We start from the raw sequence: 21,237 nt of genomic DNA, 5'->3' as shown, positions 1-21,237 counted from the left end.
TATGATAAAGCTACTGATTTATTGGTATTTCTACCGACATAAAGACCGCTTTACCGAAATACCATGAATGTGCGCAGCTGGAAATCCATTTTTCAAATTTTATCTATTTTAGAGAAAATCTACCTAATTTTTTTTTATTTATCGAATCTCTACAGATTAATGAAATTCAAAGGATATACTACTTTTTTATTACCACCATGTTTTTTAAATTATTTTTAAGGTATAACTTTACCAATCTTGTATATAAATTACTGATTCGAAGAGGAGTTAGAAATTCTACCAAGTTTTTTTTTGTGTACCGTGCGCTATTCGAAGACGCGCCAGGAAAATTTTTACAACACAAATCGTTTTGGTAGCCGAGCATAATTGTACAACTGTAACTAATACGTTAATTTTTATTGATTTTTATGTTAACACTATGCCTTGCAATAACTTAACACTTGCAATTCAGGATCTCAAGTTCTAAGTAAAATCACCTTTAATTTAATATGAACACCAGGTTTGACCAGACCAGATTAGATACAAACGTTTATACTTAAATTTGATTCATATAAAATGTACAAGAATAATATTTTTCTGTTCCTGAAAAAAAATGGACGGGTCTGTAAAAAAATGAAATGTTACTTTTCATTTTAGTTCTTACGTACAGAAATAGAACTTCTTTAGACGCACATATACATGAAAATATAATAATAACTAGGTAGGTACCTAAATACAAAAATCATTAAAGAATATATTATACGTAAAGGAAAAACGAGCTTCGACGAGCAAGACCATCTACTGTCTGAACTATGATTTAATTTATCACCGCTATAAGTTTTACTATCGAGTAATAAATGTCTTACCCTGGATCTCGAAGGAATTTTCTCATTTTGTAGCAATCTTTAATACGGACGTAAATCATAATTACAAAATAAATTATTGGATTAAAATTCCGCTCGATTAACGTTATAAAATCACCCATATTTTTTTAGTTCATAACTATTATTATAAAGTGTACATTGGTCCATTGAAATAAAGACTAGAGATATGATTTCGTTTTTAACACTTACGTATTTTATACACTCTATAAATTAAACACCATCAGCACACATAACAAATATCAAGAGTATTTAGCATTTTTTATTTCAAAATTTAAAAGTATCAGCTCTGATTGGTCACGAGTCACACGTCCGTTCAACCGTAAAGGTCGTGAGGGGTAAGAGCGGGGCGCGGGCGGTTCTCGCGTCAAATCCACGTACGTTCTTCACTATGTTGTGTGTCATTTGCACCGCGATCGTTGTGGGCTCCGCAAGCCCCTCGCCTATGTCAGGTGCTGCCCGCAATTGGATTATTGTACGTGCTCTGCAACGATATGCGTATCGTACCTAGTAGAATAAAGGTATTTATTAGTCACACCATTTATACTATACATCATATTTTAAGCTTAAATTGAAGTTTTAAATATTGTCAAGTGGTAGCATAGAGGATTGAAACAAATATAACTAAGAGCAATTCCATATAAACCTTGTATCGTAATGATTTATTTTATAGTTCACATCGATTTTGCTAGAACTTTTGCAACGTTGCAAAACATACAAAACTTGTGGTCGAAATGTTTGCTCGTAGTTATATAAATACAAACGGAACCAGAATTTAAGAATCAGCCTTATAAGCCACATCGAGTTTGATAAAAGCTAAGCGATTAAAGCGTTTTAAAAATCAAAAAGCTGTTATGTAAGAAGCCAACCAAAATTTGACACAACTTGCGGGCAAGTGAGAAGGGCCTAACTACTACAGTTTATATTAAAAACCAATCCGCGATGCAAGGGAGGCTTGCTTTTGGAACACTTATTATTGTTACAATTTACCAAAATATTCAGGATTGGCCTCCGCGCATCTCCTACTTGTGTATTTTATTTGCGTGAAGCAAATGAGGAGAGCCGGGTGGTTTTTTGATGAATTTTGTAGTTTTGATCGTGGTCTGGAATAAACCTACGAAGAACAATTAGTTTTGTCTATGATCTTTTCTTTTGAATAAATAATGTGAATCAATCCGAAAAATAATATAAAGAAGCAAACCTTGCAAATGATGTTAAAGAACAAACCAATAAATATGTTAAAAAATATAGGTTTAAATTTGATATTTATGAAATAGACGATAAAAAATGTAAATGATAATGTAAGTAAATTAAAAAGTTATTTACAAAAACTATTTTCAAATCATAATAAAATCGTGCGATATGCCACATAAAAGAAGCTTATCATAAAGTAAAAATGTAAATCTTTGAAATTTTGCTTGCTTTTTTTTACTGATAAAAGTTTCTATAACATAAAATTAAACATGTTAAATTAAAATTTCATGAATAAAAAGGATGTTTTTTTCAGGTGTCTGCAAATTGAGAGAAAAAATGAGAAAATAAACAATTAAAGAAAATAAGAAATTGTATTTATACAATTTTAAGTTTGTAAAAGGAACTTTTAGATTGGCAGTTTATAGCGGGGGGGTCAGACACGTGATTTTTAGACGTTAAACAATGAACGTAATTATCCTATACAAAACATTACATAATAAATAGCAGTTCTTACTAGTTCCGTTCTTTCTGCTTGGAGAAAGTGACCGCATGGAACGATCCAGTCGGTCCGGTGTGAAACCACGACGTCGTCTAAGTCCAGCGTCCATAGCTCCGCAGCACCAGAAGAATTGCTTGAACCCGCGCCTAAATCTGTTTCATTGGAAATATATAGATGAGTTTGTGGAAATTCCTACCAATAAATGCACAGTTCAATTCACGATACACAATTAAATGTGTATCGTGAATTGAATTGTGCATTTATTCTATAGATAACTCTTGACTATCTTTATGTAACAAAAGCTGATAAAGAAAAAGGGAATAAAAAGTACCGAAAGGAGAAACAATAATTCGCCGGACATGCCAGTAACACGTCCTGTAACGTACAGCCCTTTGTCTATCTACATAAGGTCACCGGCACATAACCCTTGTTTTTATTCAAGTTTGTATCGTGTGCCCTCAGTCAATGCCAATTATAGACCACTCGACGTTGCGAACCAAAAAATGATGAATTTGTGAGAGATTTTCAAAAGCCACATTTGTCTTTATTATTCAAATTACACCTGATGGTAATACCAGGAACACATGTGCCTATAATTACACCATCAACCACACCCTTGAGACCGGAACACAGCAATGCGTGCTGCTTTGCGGCAGAGATAAGCATGGTGGTAGTAGAAATCCAAACAAGCTCTGTCGAAAAACAATACTATATACTACTACTACAATACCATTAACTAATAATATTATCATTAAAGACATTCATGATAATTTGAGTATTTAAATCTAAAATAGAAGATAAATTTATAATGAACTTACTTGGAATTCATCCAACAGTAAATAATGGGGTTATACATAGAATTGCTCATGGCGAGCCAATAAATGCCGAGGTATATCTCCTGTATGTAGGGATAGTTCACAACGCTTGGATAGTAAGAGGTGACCACGAAGTAGACATGAAATGGCAGCCAGCACACCGCAAATATCACCACCACAACAATCATCATTTTGACAACCTAAAATAAAATCATAAAAATCAAAAGTAGCCTAAAATAACATTTAAATATTCAACTATAAATATTAATATTTTTACAAAATCAAACATAATTAATAATTATAGTAACCCTTTTTAAATAAGTTTTTCAATTAAATATGGAAAATAACACTCAAACAAGATAAACAACAGTAAACTTTAAGATCAAAATCCAATTACCAAGACTAACTACCAATTAATATTTAAAAAGCTCATCGTGTTTCCAACACTTATTTAATGTTATGTCGCTTGTATTAAAATGAAACAATGGCAAAAATATATGGCCAGCACGAGGAATCTCATATAATCTTGAATTTTTGATACATGTTTATATCGCCAATTCTCTATTTATATTATTACTACTATCTGATAAACTTAATTTACTTTCGGCTCTTTATGCTAAGGTAGTTTATTACTGAAAAGATTTTATCGCTATCCAACATGATAAGGTTCAATAAGAATCATGCACTTAAGAGAACTACTAAAAGTCAATCCCTACCAAATAAGCTCTATTACGAAACATCAAAAGAAAGTTATAAAAGTAAAAGAGGTATAAAATACAAATTGAATTAGATAAAACTGATCCTTCAATTAAGAATCCCGCATTAATATCACAGACGCAGACAAAATCTGACAATCCTTTGGGACGCACCCCAAGGACTTCTGTAGTTGGAAAAGAGTAATTTTACTGGATGATTAGGTTTTTATTAGAAGTGAAATTTCAATTAGGTACAGTAAAATTACTAGTGAAGAATTTTACAAGGATAATATAACAAGAATAACCAAATAAAATAGACATATATATATATATATATGTTAACATTAAAGTGAGCTGATGGTGATAACTACATTCTCAACTTAAAATTAAAGCACCAAACGAATAAGAGCCCACAACAAACGTAACCCGTTTTTTTTGCTAGCACCATCTCACAGTGAAATTAATAGTTGGTTATGTATCTGAATCTTTGTGGTCACTGTGCTGTGGTTTAAACAAGTCAAAAATCTTACCCTCCGCTTACTCTTCACATTGTCCAACTGCCGCTGCGTGCATTCTCCAATAGATTTCGACCCCCATAGTTCTACGCCAACCTTAGCGTAAGTATATGTCATCGATATAATCGGTAGGAAGTAAGTCAGCACCATGAACGTTACGTTGTATCTGTGGAAATTCAATACAATTATTTATTTTATGAATACTTTTGTTCTTCGTGCCACCACGACCCCGCAGTTACGTGTTTATAATTTAATTAAGTAAACTATAAAAATTAAATAATAAAAATTTTATACAATTCTGCTTGTAAGAAAAACCCTACACCGAATGCGCGTTACGCGATGCAATGGTGCGGTTGAATATTAAGTAAACTTTATTTTTTTAATATATAAACTTCTTTTTTAGCGTACTCAATACATTTATAAGTATATAATTAATTAATATTTACAAACTTACATTAATATTTACAAAAAATATAAGCCGTTTAACACTAATGGGCATGGTACTCAAAATGCTGGCGCTATTGCCCCCTTTGAATTGCTAGGCTTAATAGGAAACCGCAGTAAGTTCAAAGTTAAAAAAAAAATACTGGACATTATACTGGACGCTAACTATTCGTTATCTGGAATGGAATTATTAAAATTAGATAATATAAAAATAATGTTTAAATAATGAAAAAAAATATTATTCTTCTTGGCTACAAAAACCCTACACCGAATACGAGTGATGCGTTGCAGTGGTCCGGTGTCACTATTAAGGTGAAATGAGGTTGAAAGAACTTGAACTATTAATAAACTACGTAGTTCTACACAGCGAAAAAAAGATTAGAAAAAGATTAGACAGCGAGAAGAAGAAGAGTTTTTAAAATAAATCGACGTGAACTAGCTTTTGGCGACGTAAACAACTCTCTCGCTAAAGTGGTATAGTGGTTTGAAGCTAATAATTTGGTTCTTAACGGAAAAAAAACCAAGTGTATAAAATTCACTTTACCTAATGTTAAACACGTGAAAACCACTGTACTACTTAATAATGAGGAACTGAAACTGGAGAATACGACATACGAAAAAATGTGACTGCAATAATTTAAACATTAGAAGTAAGAATAAACTTACAGTGCAATATACTAGGTTACATAAAATTCATAATTCGTTTAAAGGAAATTGCATACAATTCTACAATAAATTTGACATCTTGGAGATGTCTCTTAAAAAGTTCAAAGTTTGTATTAAACGTAAGCTTATAGAAAAGTCCTATTATAGTATAAAGGACTACGTAAACGATAAAAAAGCTTGGGTGTAAATTATTGCTCTAACCAGGTTGCTCTTCTAATAATTTAAAATGACATTGTGAGATGGCGATAACAAAAAAAAAAAAAAACACCCGGCTAAGTTTGTTGTGGGCTTCTTCTTAGACTGGGACGCGTTTGGAACCCTCATAGCTTTAGTTTTAAGTTTACGAATGTGGTTATCGCCATCATCTCACTACCGTGTAATTCTTATGTACGCATCAAAAGTGCCACCTGTGGGCTTACTTGAATAAAGATATTTTTGACTTTGACTTTGACTTTGAGTTATCAAGCAAAAATACTGGTATGGTGACTTCCTGTATGATTACAGATACGATTTCAATATCATTGAAAATCAGGAAGGTTCGTACGAAATTAGATGGTGAAATAGGGGTTGTTTGAATTAACACTGTGTTTGATGTTAGAAACATGTAATTTGCCATGTAGAATTGCTCTTGGATATATGAAACGTTTACTTTTCTTCAGATTACCTACGAGCATAAATCATTTTCTATTGTAGTTATAAAGTTTTTTGAAATTAAATGGCGTTCATTATATAAATCCATGTTAATATTATGAATTAAGTGTATAAGCGATATACCCATTTTTACCACAGCAATACTATGCACATTAATAGATTGGTACCTGTTAAAGGTATCACCCCAAGTCCCCAGCAGTTCAAGCAGTCCAAATAAGCACTGCCTACCTTAATTTATTTTTAATACTTGTACTTTTTTTATATACTTACCATGTCCCGCTTTAGGCCTACCCTAGTCAATATCCCTGTGTACACAGCTATGCTTATTACCTCAAAAGTAGTTATAACATGTGCGTTAAAATATATAATGAATTCCTCGTTCACATGATAGAAAACTGTTGATTGAAAATCTGTTTCTATTAAGTTAACATTTGGTGATTTATTCTAACTCATATTTAATTATGTTTATATCGTATATTTATTTATTTATTTTACTTTAATTAGAAAACCAACAGTTGTAAATACTAAATTACTTACTATTAGCAACAAATTGGTTGGCTTTAAACTAATAACATGTTTCCACAGACAAGTTTTATATAAACAAGGGTACCTTGTAGAACCCAGCAAAGATGTAGCAAACTATAACTAAAAATTAAGTTTACCTAGCATGCATCAGTATCAGCATATATATGTATATAACATTATCAGCATAACATAAAAACCATATTACCATAACGTAAACCAATTTCGGGGTAATTATAAACAGAATTAAGAAAACGAGAGACACGAATTACCAAAAAAAAAATAATGATCTTGTTCTTAGTTTTAGTAAAAGGTACGTGCAGAATCTTTTTATGCCCAGGTAATCGTGAGGGAGCAATAAAATCTAACTTAGTAATTCCGGACTATCTATTGACCCTCTAACAATGTTAAGTAAGAGACAAATACAAGTTTATTATTTTATGTGTGATCTGAATAATTATAAGTGTGTTTATTATTCGTAAATATGTATGAAATAATAATATACCACACCGTTTGGTTTCTATTCGTAATCCTAAGGTTGCCTGGAAGAGAATGCTACTAAGAGATAAGCCTTTTGTATCCTACTTTTTAAGTTTCCTCTTATACTGCCCATTTTTATATTTTTTCTGTGGTGTACACATAAAGTTTATCAATAAAATAAACAAGTAGTTTATTTATTTATTTACGAATGTCATACTTGGCCATAATACTTAAAGATATAAAGATGATCTAAAAAATTACTACTTTAAAAGTAAAAAAATAATAAGTATATTTCATAAACATATAAGCAATTAACATAGTTAAAATAATATATTTAACTAAATTTATATAAAGTAAATCAAATAGCTAATAAATAGCATGTCACTATTATGACAAAAGTACTTATATTAAATAATATCAGTACATGTAGTTTAAATTATATCACAGGCCTTTTTAAATTTTAGGCTCTCTATTTTTTACTCCACAACATGTTAAGAAAATAAAAAAAATCAGACTCTTCAAGTAGTAGGAATAATATTGCTTTAAGTTCCCTTAAATAGAAAATTGCAAAAAAAAATTTGCTGATAAGACCCTTATTATATTTATATCAGTCTGTGAAATAAATGAGTTATCATGGAGTCGAGGGAAAAATATTTAATAAACGAATGTACGAATAAAAAACGTTTAATTGACTTTTCTAGCGCTTCTATAGAAGTTACGCTTCATTGCACTTCAACTATAGTTCACTAAACCCTTATAAAATAAATTTTATATTTTGCGCTCCAGCGGACTTATTTAGTTGTATAGCTTCTTTCAATTTCATTAAACGCATCTAAGAATACCTATCAATGACGAAGCTAATATAATAATCTTCAATAGAGTATTTGCCATTGTTATTAATTATATGCATATTATTTCGTAAATACGTATATATTTCATGAACTTGAGTTATAACATTTATTTTTGCGGAAAAACGTAAAAGTTGACTTACATATATTCCAGCTGTGACTCCGTGGTGATGCCGTCTGGCCAGTCAGGAAAACATACACGCCTGTTGAAAAATAAATAGACTTTACGAATGGGTCACCTGAAACTACTTAACCCTATGCATGCCTGGATGGGTCGGTCGGACCCACACCGGCACGTAAACCCTTGTGTTTATTCAAATTTGAATTTTGTGCTCTACCGCCCTCAGTAAATGGCTATTACAGACCACTAGACGTGGCGAAGCAAAAAACTATATATTTGTGTGCTTTGTAAAAGCCACATTAGTCTGGATTATTCAAATTTTCAATGGGTGAAGTTTTACCAAACCAATACCTAAGAAAATGTCAAGTTGAAGAAGACCGATTAATTTAAAATTATCTGTCTCATTCCCAGTTTGGGTGGCGGTCAGCTGCCCACCTCTGCCCTCCTCCCTCCCCTGTCCCCCTCCCCTCCCCTGGTATCCCCCCCCCTCCCATTTGGATATAAATTCGATATACATACCTAGTAGTGCCGTCAGGTAGCAAATCAACTTCTGTTGTGAAGTAGATGATGTTGGGGCTGCTGATGATACAGCTGCCAGCCCATATGGCGCCAGCGATGCCGAGCGTGGCCCTCTTACCCAACCGAGGTTGAAGGGGGCTCATAATGGCGACGTACCTAAAGGGACCATACTGTGTCAACAATAGGTAATAGAAGAAGCGGTGATAGGACTTCAGCTACACTTTCGTGAGTCCGAGTTCGAATCCCAGCACGCATTTGCTGGCAACTTGTCTAAATGCTTCAACGGTGAAGGTAAACATCGCGAGGAAACCTGCATGCCTGAGAGTTCTCCATAATGTTCTCAAAGGTGTGTGGAGTCCACCAATCCGCACTGGGCCTTTTGGACCACGGCCTTAACCCCTTCTCAATGTAAGAGGAGACTCATGGGCCGGCCACAGGGCACGAGTCTCCTAGTCTCTGTTAGGTTGATATGATGATTTTGAATAGTAGATATAGATGTATGAATAACTAGCTGTCCCGCCGAACTTCGTACAGCGCATAATTTTTTTTTTTTATGAATGTTATTATTTTAATACTTATTATCCTATTCCGGTCTAAGAGGAATCCAAAAAATCAAATATCATAAAAATTTGTCCAACCCATCTTGAGTTATAAATGGTGTAACTGACTTTTTATGTCAACTCACACGGGAACGCTGTCGAACGGGATAAACAGTATCCTATGTCCGTCTCCTGGCTCTAAGCTACCCACCCACCAATTTTCAGCCATATCGGTACAGCCCTTCTTGAGTTATAAATAGTGTAACTAACACGACTTTCTTTTATATATATAGATAATAATGTAGCCCCAGAATTTGTCTGGTGGGAGGACTCGGCGGTGGCTATTTACCACGCTACCGACAAAGACGTGTCGGTAATCCATTTAGCGTTCCGGTACGACGTGCGTAGAAACCGATTAGGGAATGGGTTTAAACGAGGCATTTTATCAAGGGGTCCCATTTTGGCTATATACAGGAAAAAAAGTGTTATAAACTGAAAGTAAGTATACTAGGGATGTACGAAAAGTGCATAAAACAAGCCGTTTTATCGACCCGAGTTGAAAGCGAGATACGAGGGTAAATATTTTAAGTCGAGGATTAAATTGGGTTTAGGCATAACCGTGTTACTCTGCTTTTCACTTTTAATGCGAAGGAATGGAACATTGATATTGTAGGTCTGTTGTATCACTAAAATATATATAAATCGAATAATTTTGTGTTTTTATAACTTCTTCTGGCGGAAGTACCTTTTTTTATATTTCACTTTACTTTTATTTTCTTTAGATAAAATTTGATAGGTATGTTATCCAGTGTTATAATTAAATTTAAATTACTATCATATTAATACCTACTACTGAGGAAAGGCTAAAGCTTCTCTCCCAACACCGAATTAGATTTTTTTTAATATCTTTCATAATAAAACGAACATGAAAATTTAGACACCACTGAATACACCTAAAACGTGTTTGTATCCTCTTTGGCTAAATAAAAATTATATATTTCATACGTTGTGTAATTGTGTACATCAATTTAATATGTTACTATGTAAGCTCACTGATCTGCAAGTAATTACCGAACTTTATTTGATATTAGTTTCGGTTTACACATTCGCAAAAAAAGTGAACGATACAGAATTAGCATTCAGAAATTATTCCATTGAGTCGTATACGGTATATGGTCTAATTGTTTCTTCTCCGACGACCTGACGACCGATGGACGCAGTGGGCAGCGACCCTGCTTTCTGGCTCAAAGGCCGTGAGTTTGGCCGTGAACCCTGGAAAATGTTTGTGTGATGAGCAGGAATGTTTTTCAGCGTCTGGGTGTTTATAGGTGTTTTATGAGTATTTATCTATATTATTCATAATAAAAAAAATATTCATCAGGCATCTTAGCACCCATAACAAAAGCTACGCTTACGTAGCTAGCTACGCTTTGGGGCTAGATGGCGGTGTGTGTATTGTCGTAGTATATTTATTTATTTATTAATTTATTCCATAGCAGTCAGTCAAACCTGTAATGTTGCCAGCCATTGTTTTCCTATTATAAGTTTCTGCTTTACCTATTTATCACCAAACTTTATGCCTGTACCACAGAATTGAGAACATACAGTACCCACCATTCCATTCAGCAATCTATGCAGTGCATTGTGTCTAAAAACAGTGTAAACGCCCATGTCACTTTACAGCCGCGAAATGTTGCTAGCTCACTTTTCTCATTTTACTTATTTTAATGTAAAATTTTTGAACATTAGAGACAAAATAATTACTGTCCACTGCTAAATGGAATGAAGTGCCTAACCACCAGTTCGCGGAACACTACTAAAGTTTAGTCGTTTTTGATGCTTTATTATTAGTCGTGTACACGGTTTCTGTGGTCTGTATTTGTCAAATTTGTATAATCAAAGTCAAAGTCAAAAATATCTTTATTCAAGTACGAGTAGGTCCATAGGTGGCACTTTTGATGCGTGCATTACATGAGAATTACGCGGTAGTGAGATGATAAAACCAAAGCTACGAGGGTTCCAAACGCGTCCTGGTCTAAGAATAAGCCCACAACAAACTTAGCCGGGTGTTTTTTTGTTATCACCATCTCACATTGTCATTTAAAATTATTAGAAGAGCAACCTGGTTAGTGCAATCATTCACACCCAAGCTTTTTTATCGATTACGTAGTCCTATTATACTAAAGTAGGAAAAATTACTTAACTATAATTGCTTGAATATTCACGTGAAGTTTGATATTGTAACGGATACAAATTTCTTAATACCTTAGAATAAAACAATTAAATGTCTGCGATTGTCAGTAAAAAATAAAATGGCATTAGGTATCAAGGTATTAGGAACCTTCCATAAAATTATCCCGAAGAACTGCGAAATTCTTCGGGATAATTTTATGATTTTAAGCGCATTACTCTGGAAGGTTTCGCCATTAGAATTCTCTGAGCAACGGTTAATTTAAAGAATTCAATTGATGAATAATTTACGAAGTTTTGTTGGAATTTCGTGGTACCTACCTATTTAATTGAATGAAATTTACATTCATGCACGACTGAAGTCAAATAATATGTTAAAATAAATCGTGCCAGTATTTATCTGGCAGCCGGAATGTAATTATGTATGTAGTAATGAATGTACAATTCCATAACAATAATTATACAGCTGAACCTCAGCATCCAAACCAAACATTACCCAACCATCCAAAGCTCAACAAAGTTTATTTTACATTTTTTTTAATAAAATACTTCTGGATTTTTTTATAAAACTTAATTAATATAATAGCAAACGAACGAGCAAGCGGATGATGCCCAGATGTTAACTGTTTCCTCCCACAAAAAAGAACAGCAAAGCACCGTAGAAACCTCCAATGTATTGCTTTTCAAACATTTGACGTTGGGGTTCCAAGGTGCTGGAATGGCAACCACGCACTGGTGAATGCAACGTTTAGATGACATTAAGGGAGCTGGGCTAAGACCGTGGTATTTGTAATTCCCTACAGAAGACCTATGTCCAGCATGATGATGCTGATGAAATTGCCCCTACTGGGGATTGATCCCGGGACCTCCCACATAGCTCACCTCTGCGCCAGGGAGTTCGCCATAATATTATGTTTATTCACCCCTTAAATACTCTCTTATTGAAAACCGGTGCAAAAACTTAAATTTGAAAAGTGGGTAAAATTATCTGGTGTAGCAACAGTTGAGGAATAAATACCAGGTAACCACATGATGGATATGAAATTTGTTTCTGCGACGAACGGTACGGTCAGCTTAAGAGAAGGTTATGGGGGTTCGGTAGTAATTAAACCCACATGTATGAAGTACCGTTTTAATCGGTTCTTAGGTAGATAGATAGATAGAAAAGGCGCGGTGTGGTGTGCGCGTTATCGTGATGCGTACGCGCATGCTGCCTGCGGCAGAGTCCCGAACACGCTGGCGAATCCTGACAGCTGAGCGACGAATTCGAGCAACCACGAACGCTCCCGAATACCTTCCGCCACAAGGTGATATCAGTGTGTTCTGGAGCGTTGTTAAACGACGCTCCAGAACACACCCTATTATAAAGAATTGACAACTCCACGATGCGCTTATGAAGAATGTAGGCGGGATTCTTCATACCTGAATAATGTAAAATCTTTGTAAAATCAAAGTCCAGTGTTAAGGTAATATCATTTATATTTTAAGTGCGGAAATAATTAAATTTTTGGTAACTAATAAATTATGCTAATAAATTCATATTTGTCAAATATATATATATAAATTGTATTTTATTCAATTGATTAGGTTTTCACTAATCATTATTATTTCATTATTGAAGAGAAGAAGAAAACAAATAAAATTATATTTGTTGAACTTGTTCTTGACATGGAGTTGACTTTTATATAAAAACGACTACATTGTCTACACATTTCAGTCTTGTATGTGACTCTGGACTATGCAGAGATACCTTACGGTGTGTTAGTAGTTACCACCGGTTGCTAGTTGTAGATGTCGCTATCTTTTTTTATCTCGAAAAGCCGAATACTTTAGAAAATCTGGTCCTCTAAAATGAGCAATAAATAATAGGTACTTTTCTCTATCGCCATGTTCGGAGTAACAGTGGACAATTTGAAAAAAAAAAACGTGAAAGAAAGAAAGAAAAACCCAGACGTGATCTTTTTTAAACTTTTCATCGCAACAACAATTTAATCGGCTGAGTTTTGGATTGGATCACAGCTCAGACTTTTGACAGAACGTTAACAGAAATCAGAAGTAGTATTCGCAACTCTGCGAGTGCAGAGTTTGTTATGGAAAAACAACTCTCCGAGCTCGAGCGGGCAAGTCCGGTATTAAGGACCGAGTGATTCGTAAACAAACATGCTAAATACTAGCCCAATAAGCCAGTTTTATAATATACACAGATAACAAAATAATTAAGAAAATATTTTGAAACGTAAACTACATTGTTCAATGCATAAACAACAACGAGTAACGAATGTAAGCCCACCCACACAGCTCTTATTAAGACGATTACTGAAGTCTTTGTACGCAATACACTGCGTCAGTTAGCCGCGAAATGTAAAATTAACGTGGCTCTGCATAATATAATATAATCTCCACATGAATGCCTGTGTGAGTTTCAAAGGGGCAAAGGAAAGAAAGAGAACCAAATACATTGAATTAAGGGCATACAGAAACCTCATTCAGCATTCATTGTGTCCAAAAACAGTGAAAACGCCCCGCGCACGTCTCACTTTACCTCGAAATGTTGCTAGCTCACAAACCCATTTTCCCATCCATTCTCTTTTGCCCATTTTATGGTAAACGTTTAGAATATAAGAGATCAAATAATAGAGATTTATAATACTTAAACCTATATTATATATTGTTTCCCATATTATTATAAACCTAATGTTGGTATATATGAAAAGAAAAAACGTCTGCACTGTTAGACTGTCTGCTTTATAATAAATAAATTCAGAGAAACATTGTACAAAAACGAATATTAAATAATGAGAAAATGAATGACCCAAATGGTTAAGAGTGAGTGTTGGAATGAATTATAGCCACAGACAACACATACAAAATAAAGACAATACAAAAGGACACAACAGCGCGTACAACGTATACAAAATTAATAGTGGTAGGCTATTACAAAAGACTATAACATAACTTACTAAACAAAAACATACCATAAACCGAACCAGCGGCGGTTACTTTTAACTACATTTTACTTGGCACCGACTTAAAAATGTAGAAAATATTCCTTCCAAAAAAAATTTTCTATATTCCTTTTTAAATTTTTTTTTAAAAACTTCTTGTTCTTTTATGTCAAAAACGTTTTTTTAATAAAGAGAAAACCAAGTTTTTTATCAGCAGTAAAACTGAACAAGCTACTCGTATATCTATAACTTTCACTTAAAGCGATAAGACCGCCTTCGCGCATTTTTATTTTTCTTGTATTTCTGTTTTCAATATATATTATCTTTATCCCTTAGTTGTGCGCATAAAGATATAGATTATAGTTAGATAGATAGATAAAGAATTTATCTATCTATCTAACTTTTTTAACTTTCAAATCACTAGTTTCTGTATGGAATCAAATATATAATTGTCACAGTATGATAAAGCCGCAGGATTCCTTTCGTTCCGAAACCTTCATTTCAAAGTGTTCACGACGGAAGTTTCGCTCAATTGTCAATTTTGAACGGATCGATCCAAAAAAAGAGTTAGAGTATAAAATGCTTTACTAATTTATGAAGCAACCAACAAGAAACGAATTTGATGTAAGGAAGACTTTGATGTAATTGTTGAGTATTCGCTCTAAACTTTTGGCCGCCGCCGTTCTTAAAAGCCCGACATTGTTATAAATTAGTTAGAAGAACTTTTGGCTCAACATAATTGTAATAATAAACATTTCCGACACCAAAGCATTTAATATTCTTACAATAAACAACGATAAAACTTTTGAAGGTAACACCCACGCTAAGTTACACGAGATTTGTTTAAATATTTTAGTTTATAATTCATTACATTTCATCACCATTGGCATTTAGAAGTAAAAATACAGAGGCTGTTTCCAAGCAGACTTGTCTTCGAGAACTACAGTCAATGTTTCTTAATTCAGGTACGTCTGAAATGACACTATTAAGAAATTTAAAAAGAATCAATTTTGAAGAAGAATGCGAATGAAATAAAATAGTTATTTAACACATATTTTAGATAGCCTAAAACATTGAAATCCAATTTTTGTGGAACGTATTTAAGTGTTCTCTCTACCAAATGAAAATAATCAAGCGAATTGACCTAGAAAACCAAAAATATACACAGCTGTCGGTACATTAACTATAATACACACATTGAATATGGGTCACAATTACTGCGAATGAAAAGCGTAAGTATATTCTTTACGGAATAGAACTCTGACGACAAGATGTTATAGAACTTACCTGTCTATACTGATTGCCATGAGTGTAAAAACCGATGCTGATATACTGAGTACGGCGATGAATTGGCAAAACTTGCAGTAGAAATGACCAAAGGGCCAGTCTGAGTACAGCATGTAGGTGAAGTTGAAGGTCACATTCAACGTCGAAACCATAGCGTCGGCCACTGACAGGTTAACTGCAAAGAAAATATTTATTTAATATCATAGTAAAAATATAATACATACAGTAACTAGATATTAAGGTAAGAAAAAGAAAAAGTTATTGAAATAAAGGTCGAGTAGGATAGACACGACACTACCGGTGATCAGAAATCTGCCGTCACGTCAGATTAGAATCTATAGGTCATCCCATAATAACTGTCGATTTTCTGTGTTGTTATATGAGCACACAAAATGTTATCATCTAGCGTAGCCTCTCCTTCCTTGACCTATCGCTATCTCTCCTTAATTTTTTTTTTACAGATTAAATTTTATGCCCTCATGAGCGATGCAAAGGGATGGTCGTTTTCTAGAACCAACTTAGGCAAAGAAGTGTACTATCCCTCAGTCCTATATTTTTGACACCAGCCCGGGGTAAATGTCGTGTAGTTGTCAAAAAACTTTCTTAGCAGTATTTCCTCCAATTTTTTTTTTATTTTAGAATCAGGGGCCCGCTTCCATCGTTTAAATTAATATTATTTGAATACTTTTGAGGCTCCTGTTTTATAATCCTTAATTGAAAGACGTAAAGTAATGTCAGATGAAACTGTCATATGATATCTAAATAGCGAACCCCCGCGACTTCATCCGCGTATGACTCAATCGAGAATCTAGAATATATCTGATGAAATAAAAAAATAATTATTAAAATCGGTTCAAATTTAACGGAGCTATGAAGTAAAATTGATAAAAATTTCCATCCCATTTTCCGAATGAAACTTATTGTGTATCGGGATAAAAAGTATCTTATATGTTTACCCGGAATATCAACTACCACAATACCAAATGCCCGGACGGACAGACAGACGGACAAAAATTAAATAAAAATCTGTTTTGGACTCCCCTCCCCTCCCATCCCCCGGTCTAAAATTTTCAAAATATAATGTACAGAAATGTTCCAGTTACAGTTTTATTATAAGTATAGATAGTAACGCTTATAGCTTTTGTAGTAAATGCCGCAGCACCAAATATCAATTTGACCTTTTGACACCAATTATAATTATAAATTGACGCTCTTAGCTCTCCAATTGGAGAGCTTGTGGAGTAATTAGCGGTGGTCGGAGAAAATTGCTCATTAATTTGGACCAAGCCATTAATTTATATTCATTGAAATAATGGAAAGTGATTTACGTAGTGTCTTAACTGTAACATCTTTGAAATTCTGTTCTATAATTGGAGATCCTATAAAAACAAATTTTATATACTTTTCGTAATAGTATCATCTTATAAAACTCGAGAGTGCGAAGGCCATATTGTAGGCGTGTTTTAGCTGAATTAGGTTTCCTGAGTTTGCCAAACTAGACCTGCTAGACGGCTATGATTGTTGAACAAATTAAGGACGTTTCAAATTTTCAAGGTATTGTTTTAACGTTAAACATCATTAAGCCAATTAATAACAACCAGAGGTCTCAAATGTACTCTACCAATTGTATATCATTTGACTATCAATGACAAAAAGTACTAATAAAAGAAAAAAATAAATATAAAATAACGGTTAATAATATTAACATTTAATTAGATTTTCGTGGGCACACAAACTACTGTTTACTTTCGCTCGATTACTGTAATTTTTATTCCAATCAAGGTAAGGGTTCCTTCTTCCCCTTATCATGGTTCGGTGCTATTTGAGCATTTTACATGAGTTATAGAAAAAAGCGTTCACTGTATATCGAAAAGGTCCTACAAATACAACTTCTTCGACTATTGTGTACACATAATATTTTAACAATAAATAAATTCGTGCGTATCTTGCAAAGCGCATGGCAAGAGCAGTTTACTGTGTTTATTTATTCCATCAGTCACAAAGGCCCATTTAAATATGAAATACATACTATACAAAACCAAAAGATAATGAAATAGAAAAAGAAAACCAAAATAAGTATATTCAGGAAGGGGGTTTCATCTCGCTTCAGCTCAAACGTCCAAACTAAGGAACACATTGCACCAAGATGGAACGGTAAGTACGTAAGAGCTAAAATATGTATTTCTGTTAGCCTTAAGTTGATCTACAGTCAGCTGCACTTCTACCATACGAATACTTTCCATAGATGTACCCATTAATTGCTCTTTATGCCAAGACTTGACCAACGAGACCGATTTCACTTACCCAAGAAATAGTTAGTAACGCTCCTCATTCTCTTGTTCGCGAGAACTATCCATATGACGACGAGGTTGCCAACGGTGGCCACCACCACCATGCCCGCGAAAAGCACCGTCCATAGCACTTGACGCCACCACGGTAGGATGAACGACTGGTACACCTAGACAATTAAATAATAAATAAATATACTACGACAGTACACACATCGTCATCTAGCCCCAAAGTAAGCGTAGCTTGTGTTGTGGGTACTAAGATGAAAAATGTTTTGTCAGTGAGCATAATGCGCGACAACTATCCAAGTTACATCCACTGCCATTAGTAGTAGAAGAGATTTTATTGAAAGAGCTCGTCCGGGGAAATAGGAACTCAAGCAGTATAACTGTTTTCCGGACTGATAGGCCTGGTTGCCAATGTAATGACAGGCACACCTACGGCTCAAATATATGGACACAGGGTGGCACTCTATAGGACGTGTTCCTTGCATGCCCTGGGAAGATTGGCTCTGTTTATAGGCGATAGTTTTCTACTTTCCATCAGGCTATAATTATACATTCAACAAAAACATTCTTAGTGTTTACTTATGACAACCCTTTTGTAGATAAAAGAACGTCACGTGGAAAGTACTAGCTACGCGACGCGTACCTAATACAGTGACAGGAGTCACTTGATTTTACTTTTGCATGTGGCGTTCTAGAGCTGTATCTGTTTTTCTCGAAAACTATAAGCGTTTCGGTTTCACAGATAAATTTCTGAGACCGTAAAATAAAGTACATCTAGACAAATAAAGTACTCTGAAGTATTATTTCGGTTTTCATCAGTTTCGTCAGTTTGTATATTCGTTTTGTTTGTTTGTTTCTGTTATTAAGATTTTGGAAAGGAACCAACGGAACTTTGCGGATTTCCATGTTTGCGGATGAAAATTAAGTTTAGTTTTCCCTAATCCGTAAAATAATGGGAATCTGCACGGTACAATTTATGATTTCTTCAATCTTTTTACAAAGAAACTAACTGTGCTCGTACTTTTTTTTTAAATTAAGGCTAGGTCATCTGGTAATATAATGAAAGAGAGGCCAAAGTTCTGACCGCTGTGCTGTCACCGCTTCTGGATCCCTCACCTGTGTAATATTGCTTGTAGTATTGACATATTTGCTGTTGGCCTCGTCGTAGAACGTGATGTAGTAGTTGGGCAAGTCGGTGTAGGTCGTGGTCCAGTTTGTGGCTGCTGTTGGGCCCAACTCGTCCAGCATCATATCATGCCAATGCCTGTGGACAAAAAAAAAATACAGTTAGAGCAAAGAACCTCGAGATCCGTGAACAGCAAGGTAGTTGTAGATGTATAGACTCTTTAAATTTCATACACTTCTATATTTTTTCTGTTTTATTTCACTACAAGTTGTTAGTCCTTGCCTGCAATCTTCTGGCAAAACCAGCCAAAAAGATAGCTCGATAGATAAGGCCGCCTTTGCGCATATCAAAGCAAATCAAATTGATTTGGCATACATGCTTTGTAAATGCTAATGTTGTGTTATGTGTACCAAGTGGACTGATGAATTTTATACATAAATACTTATAAAATACAAATAAACATCCAGACACTTATACATGAACATTTATATTTTAACAAGTTTTTACATGAGTTATAAATCACACAAACGCGTGGGTCGCTGCCCACTGTGCCAATCGGCCGTCAAAAATAATTGGTATTATTTTCTCTGTATCTTCTAAATCTTTCAATTTATAATATTATAGAATACCTATATGTGTGTATACATGTATTAATACTGTTACACCGTGCTGGCTATTTCATAGATGAATACTCGATGTATATTGCTAAAAACGCACAACGACAGCAGGAGTTATTGTACCACTAACTTTATGGTTGTGTGATATAAATCTGGATGGATCATCTGAAATGGTTTTATTGATTGATTATGATATTTACATGAAAAATAAAACTATTTCTCTCATTAGTACAGTATTTTAGAAATCATTACAATAATCCTTAAGAAATAAACTTCGAGCTGATTGGTCTTCCAATAATAAATTATTATTATTTAATCAAATAGCTAAACATAGTTTTCCTTTTGGAGCTAAAACATTATTTTATTTGATACAAACGAGGAAATTGCTGAAAACTTAATGCGAATACCTATAACAAAATAAAAGAAAAACCCGTTTTAATAATATGATATATTTCTGTACCCAGTGTTTTTAAATAGTACATAGATGAACCTTTCATTTAATACGGAATGTGATATTATACGCGCAGCTTTCATGAAGCAAAAAGGAAGGAATGTCACGGCTTTATTGTTTCCCTCCATTGTTCAGTATACTAGGTACATATCCTTTATTTCTATGTTTTTAAGGAACTATAAATTTCAATATATGCACTTTTTACTTTGACAATATCCCTGGCGAAGTGGTTAGAACCTTGGTTTTAAATGGGTGGTCCTGGATTCGATTCAAATTGGGAATTTGTAATTTCTGAATTATCTTTGGTCTGCTCTCGTTTGAGAAGCTTTGGTTACTTGTGGCATTGCCAAAGCCTTCCAAACAAGACAGAGACGACAACGTACGTACCGCCAAGGTATACAATGCGTTCCGGTACGATGTCGCGTAGAAAATGATTATGGGTATGGGTTTAGTATAACTGCCATACCTATACACTATATCTTATATATATATTTCTTGTGTGCGTGTGTATGTCACTGAACTCCTCCTTAACGGCTGGACCGATTTGAATGAATTTTTTGGTGGCACCCTGGATGGTTCAGATTCACAAATCAGCCCGACAGATGGCGCTGGGGTCCGCTAGTACTATATATATATACATAACAGGTTTGTCGGTTACCTTCTCAGACTGCATCATCATTTACTAACAGTTGAGATTGCAGTCAAAAGGTGCACTTGCAGTTTGGTGGAAAGGAAAGCTTTTGATACTTTAAGTCAAGTCTGTCTGTTTGTAGTGACTCTCCCACCGGTTCTGTATATGTGGTACTTCGATAGTAAAGTAATATGTGATGGTTACACAGTGAAGAGTGAACGAAGTATTTCACTCTTTACTGTTTTACCAGCAAGACAGATGTATATATATATATGATAATTGACCGTTGATTTGAACAATGCTACATTTACTTTGTAATTTGGTC

General features: G+C 34.2%; 1 protein-coding gene across 1 annotated transcript; it reads right to left on the bottom strand.

Annotated features, from left to right (window-relative positions):
- Positions 1–1,266: 1,266 nt before the first annotated feature.
- On the bottom strand, positions 1,267–19,338 carry LOC120626349 (tachykinin-like peptides receptor 99D). The gene is made up of 9 exons (XM_039893845.1): positions 19,204–19,338; positions 18,095–18,248; positions 15,791–15,965; positions 8,830–8,985; positions 8,333–8,392; positions 4,594–4,744; positions 3,372–3,568; positions 2,569–2,705; positions 1,267–1,367 (listed from the first exon to the last, which is right to left on the bottom strand). Exons 1-9 carry the CDS (start codon positions 19,336–19,338, stop codon positions 1,309–1,311), a joined length of 1,224 nt encoding a protein of 407 aa, XP_039749779.1. The 3' UTR covers positions 1,267–1,308.
- Positions 19,339–21,237: the final 1,899 nt, after the last annotated feature.

The sequence above is a fragment of the Pararge aegeria genome, chromosome 9, assembly GCF_905163445.1.
Source record: "Pararge aegeria chromosome 9, ilParAegt1.1, whole genome shotgun sequence".
Classification (NCBI taxonomy): Eukaryota; Metazoa; Arthropoda; class Insecta; order Lepidoptera; family Nymphalidae; genus Pararge; species Pararge aegeria.
Note: the sequence above shows the minus strand (reverse complement) of the source record. Positions and strands in the feature narration are given on the sequence as shown.

What these genes read in the sequence shown, in the direction of transcription:
- LOC120626349 (XM_039893845.1), bottom strand. Translation starts at nt 19,338, where the DNA reads ATGATGCTGGACGAGTTGGGCCCAACAGCAGCCACAAACTGGACCACG. An exon ending in ATGGCAATCAGTATAGACAG is followed by an intron (nt 8,986 to 15,790) that starts GTAAGTTCTATA and finishes TGGTCCCTTTAG; the next exon opens with GTACGTCGCCATTATGAGCC. An exon ending in ATGTGAAGAGTAAGCGGAGG is followed by an intron (nt 3,569 to 4,593) that starts GTAAGATTTTTG and finishes ATTTTATTTTAG; the next exon opens with GTTGTCAAAATGATGATTGT.